At 55.7% G+C, this 5,352-nt stretch overlaps 1 protein-coding gene across 1 annotated transcript; it reads right to left on the bottom strand.

Moving 5' to 3' along the window:
- Positions 1–372: 372 nt before the first annotated feature.
- On the bottom strand, positions 373–4,858 carry LOC123142439 (cytochrome P450 89A2-like). Its single transcript, XM_044561352.1, has 3 exons — positions 4,311–4,858; positions 983–1,517; positions 373–801 (listed from the first exon to the last, which is right to left on the bottom strand). Exons 1-3 carry the CDS (start codon positions 4,856–4,858, stop codon positions 373–375), a joined length of 1,512 nt encoding a protein of 503 aa, XP_044417287.1.
- Between the last annotated feature and the right edge of the window lie 494 nt (positions 4,859–5,352).

Here is a 5,352-nt window from a genome sequence, read left to right as displayed (position 1 = left end):
ATGCCGACGGCTGACGCCCGGCCGTCGGCATAGGCCCCTATGCCGATGGCTATACTACGCCGACGGTCTGACAAGACTACGCTGACGTGATCTACGCCGACGGGGATATGCCGACGGCAGCCGTAGGCATAGATCTATGCCGACGGCCCTGGGCTATAGGCATAGTGCCCGAGTCCGGTAGTGGTGGGCGCGTGTTTGATGTCCTAACCCTGGACAAAGAAATGAGATTCGACCTTAACAACGACCTTAATCATTTATTCGATTCATTTATATGCATGTAGCCCATAGCAACACAAGTACATTATACTATGTACAAAATAGAAATCATTCAGAGACCAAACTTGCACCTAGCAAAGCGCCTGCAAGAAATAATTAACTTATATTTTTTGCGTCCCATCGCCGTTGCAAAAGATGAGCTCGTAGTGGCCGCTTCATGACAGTGACCAACACGATGGTGTGTGGCTGAAGATCAATGGTGTGTTCACCCTCTGCCTCCTTCCACACGAACTCCCTCACGAGATTTGCCACAAAGTAGCCTATGTGGATCATCGCGACGCCCATGCCGGGGCAAATCCTCCGGCCGGCACCAAACGGCATCATCTTCATCTTCCGGGCGCTACCTGCCGCTGCCACGAGGTTCATGGTTTCTCCACCTCCGGAAGCTAGGAATCTCTCCGGCTTGAACACATCGGGGTCAGCCCACACCGTCTTGTCACACGCTAGAGTCTCCAGTGGAAAGATCACCGTGGTGCCCACTCCAATGCGTCGGCCATCAAGAACGACGTCATCTTCTTTCATTACCTTCTCAGCAGTCAAAATATTTCATAAGATAACTTAGCTAGACTTCGTTAATGAAAAGTAATTAGATTCTCAAGCACCTCATGAATAGCAATAATTGTTATCTACTACTCCCTCTGTAAAGAAATATAAGATCACTACTTTCCTATAACGGAGGGAGTACCGTATTAAGGATTTCACTTACTTGCCTAAACACCAAAGCTGTGGTAGGATGTAGCCGAAGAGCCTCCATGACGACGGCGTTGAGGTACTCCAGCTTCTCAAGAACCTCCTCGCCGACCTCGTCGGCCTCAGCGCCCATAGAATCGTCGATCTCTCTACAGACAGCCTCCTTTATGTCTGGGCGCTTCACCAGGTTCGCCATGATCCACTGGATTGCCGCGGCTACGGTTTCACTCCCAGCACCGAGGAACTCCGAGCACAACCCTACGAGTTCTGCGTCGCTGATCCTCTTGTTCTGCCCAGAGCCGCCTACACCTACAGAGGCCACCTGGTCGTCGTCTTTGACCGGGACCTCGAGGTCGAGGAGCGTGTCGACATAGCACGGCGGCTCGTCGGAGCAGCGGCGACATGCGTCAATGAGCGGGAGATACATATCCTCCTGCTTCTGCCGTACTGAGACCAGCTCGTTCCATTGCTTGCGGTAGATTAGCCTGGTCACCGTCACCGGGAACACCGAGCAGACGAAGACGCGCACCACAGGCAACGACTGGACGTCACTACCAGAAAAACTTCGTTTGCCGACGGCCAAATCTATGTCGACGGCACCCGTCGGCATAAATGCAGCTATGCCGACGGCCAAGGGCAGGCCGTAGGCGTAGAAAAGCCATCGGCATAAATCCATATATGCCGACGGGGCCGTCGGCATATATGAGGCCGTCGGGACCGCTCGAGGTACGCCTACAAGGCCCGTTGGCATAGGAGCGGCCGTCGGCATAGCCCTTGCCGTCAGCGCTGACCGTTTGACGATGTTGAGCCTACGCCGACGGGTCGTAACGGCGGCCATCGGCATACCCGTGCCAGCCCTATGCCGACGGCTGTGCCGTCGGCATAGACCTGGCCCATACCCCTCTGCCACGTCATCGATCCGTGTGCTATGCCACGTCATCGATCCGTGGGACTGCACCTCCGTGTGTGCACAGATATGCCGACGGCCTAGCCATCGGCATACATTTATTTAGTTTTATTTTAAATTTCGCTTTATACTACCTATGGCAAATATATGCCTACGGTATAGCCGTCGGCATAGGCCCATCTGCCACGTCATCGATCCATGGGACTGCACCTCCGCGTGTGCACAGGTATGCCGACGGCCTCGCCGTCGGCATACTATTTTTTATTTTTACTTTATTTTCTCATTTTTACTTTATTTTAGTTTTTGTTTTTGTATAAGATAATTATGCCTTATCTAAAAAAACATACCCTGATTGTATATCGATTGCCCCCCGTTACGAACGTCGCTATCGCCGTGTCACGGAGGGGGGAAACGGTCGACACGGAGGGAATTCTAGTTGGTGGGGGGATTCGGGGTGTAGCTGTGTCACCGAAACATCGCACGGGTCCCAATGCATATGTGAAAGTGTTCAGGCATGCGTAGACGCCCGTCTTGGGGCTCCGCGGTGTGCCCCCTGCACACAAAGCAGTGCCGCCGTCACTTGGATGGGGGCACACCCGGGAGACGCGTGCCGCCTCTTCGGACATGCCACCACACCACCCCGCATGTATGAGGGCCCGGTGCGACGCTCGGGTGGCATTGCTTTCTTATGTATGACTAACCTCTGTTTGGTGGTGCAGGAGGAGAAACTGAAGCGGCCGCTCTCACACATGCAGGCATGGGAGATCGCCCATACGCGGAAGGACCCCAAGCCTGGCGAGCCCAAGTACTACGGCAAGAAGACCGCGGGGAGGAAGAAGGCCTACTCCGAAGGGTATCTGGCGTTACATCTTGACACACCTGACCCCATTGCGGCGGATCTGGACGAAAGGGTGGTGGTGGGCATGGGGCCGAAGGAGCACGGTCGGGAGGCGGTTCTCGATGCTGTGATCACTCCGTCTATCTCCTACACACAGCTCCGTCGGATCGACCCGACCCTGAGCCAGCGCACGAGCACGCGCATGAGCAGTGCACCGTCACTGTCCCTCTTTTAGGAGCAGCAAACTGTAAGTATTTTCCCTTTTATCTTCATTGTTCCCTTTATTTCCGCATTTAGTAGTTTTATGAGTCTCATCATGTCATACTGTAGGCCTACATGGAGTACACACGCTAGGAGACCATGGCGTGGCACGACCGCCTTCATGCATACCATCAGCAGAGGGATCGCGAGATTCAGCACACTTTTCAGGAAATGGCGGCCGGCAGGTGTCCTCAATGGCCATCAGCAGAGGGTCCTCCAGCACAACCAGTGCTGCTGACCTTTGAGGAGTTTGTGGCACAGAACGCTGGCCCCTCGCCGGTTAGTTCATCCCTAATCAATTCACCCAAAGCATGTCATGCCTTTCAACACAGTCTTATATCCCGTTAATATATCTTTTGAACATCCAGGGAACAGGTGCATCTACCGTTGGCGGTGGTCTTCGCAACACTCCCGAGACACGGAGCCTGACCACTCCGATCCACGGAGACGGAGGCGGAGGCGGACGGGGAGGCGGTCTTGGCGGTAGCGCTGCCGCTAGCAGTGACGACCTGGGCTTCGGCGGTCTTGGCAGTGACGACCTCCGCGGTGCTCAACGTCCTGGCGCTTAAGCCTTTCTCGATGCTATGATACTTGTATGCTTGTTCTCGATGCTATGATACTTGTATGCTTGTGATGTTTCTTATCTTATTGTTGTTTGTGAGATTCTTATATGCTTTGTGGTGATGATACTTATATGTGTGATGCTTTGCGATGCTTCTTAGCGATGCCAATTTGTTGTGTGATGCTGTGTATATGCTGTTTGTTATATAGGCCTGGCGTGAGCTCCCAGTGGCCGACACGTGGCACGTCTATGCCGACGGCCTAGCCGTCGGCTTAGTTTGACCGTCGGCATAGGCCTGGCGTGAGCTCCCAGTGGCCGACACGTGGCACGTCTATGCCGACGGCTAGGCCGTCGGCATAGACCTGCTCCAGGAGCGCCCAGTTTCTGACACGTGGCGTGTCTATGCCGACGGCCTAGCCGTCGGCATAATTTCAAACTAAGCCGACGGCAAGGCCGTCGGCATAGACACGCCCATACTGAACCGCGTCTCGCCACGTGGCGAGAAGCCATTGGGCAGCACTTGACGGCGGCCGCCGTTAGGCGATGACGTTGCCGACGGCTAGGGCCGTCGGCATAGATGTACGGCCACCGTCGGGATAGGGTCTATGCCGACGGCTTTTCTATGCCGACGATCATCCTGGCTACGCCGACGGATATTTTGCCGACGGCCCAATGCCGACGGGGGCCGTCGGCATAGGCTTGACCCGACGGCTAGTCATGGCTATGCCGACGGCCCTGGCCGTCGGCATAGGGTGCGATTCCGGTAGTGGACGAGCTCGTCCTGGGCATCGGCTATGGCGCGTACGAGGGCTGGGTAAACGCCGTCGCCGAAACACATGGTGCAGACCACGTTGAAAATGGCGTCACGGAAGCTCTCCGCTGCGAGGACCACGCCGTGCTGCTGCTGCTGCTGCTCGCGGAGGTCCGCCACGAGACCTCGGAGCGCATTGCGGCGCGCCAAGGCGTAGCGGTGGAGGCGCGTCAGGTGGAAGAGTTGGGAGGTGAGGTTGTGGCGGATGGCGCGCCAGAATGGGCCATGGGGCGCCGAGGTGATGTTGTGGTGCCGGCCGGCGGACAGGACGGCGCTGGGCGCCATGGACGGCAGGCGGTTGGAGAAGGACCCGCTGGCGCTGCCGCGCACGAGAAGGCGGTACGCCGTGGCACAGTCGCTGACGAAGACTGGCTTCCTCCAGGCGGCGGGGAGCTTCGGTGCTAGGGCCGACATGACGGTGGCGAGGCGCGTTTTGATCGGGCCTGCATGCCGGATCACGGCGAGGACGACCAGAGGAACCAAGGGGAGCGCCAAGAGGAGTAGGCCTTGCATGGTTGCTTGATGAATATAATTGAGCTGTAGGCCTGTAGCTGCTACGACTTCCTCTTGTCTATATATGCCACTACATGTCAGCACGCACAGAAAATTTCAGTTTAGTTGTCCTTGGCTTTTTTTGTTTTGGCGGGAGTTTAGTTGTCCTTGTCGATCGGTATGATGGGGCATCCACCAATAATTCAACGGTGACATGTCTTGTCACCAATAATTCAAATCGCAGTGCAATATGTAACATCACCACCAAACTAACTACAGTGTAACCCAACGATTAGCGCTTTAGCATTAATCAGGCACGTCTCACGCAGCCGCCTTCTCCCCTAAGAAAAGCTTAGGGTTCCTCTGCCTCCCGCCGGCGTTGCCATCTCTCCGCCTAATCTCCGGTGGCCTTAGGGCCATGGCGGCGCGGTGGATCCCTACCCTTGCCGACGGAAGGGCTCTGTTTTTAGGTGTTCCTTCGAGTTTTGTTAGGGTTTGTGTCCTGCTCAGAAAGA

Source organism: Triticum aestivum, chromosome 6D (genome assembly GCF_018294505.1).
Source record: "Triticum aestivum cultivar Chinese Spring chromosome 6D, IWGSC CS RefSeq v2.1, whole genome shotgun sequence".
Classification (NCBI taxonomy): Eukaryota; Viridiplantae; Streptophyta; class Magnoliopsida; order Poales; family Poaceae; genus Triticum; species Triticum aestivum.
The sequence above is the reverse complement of the archived record's forward strand: the minus strand, read 5'-3'. Positions and strand labels throughout refer to the sequence as shown.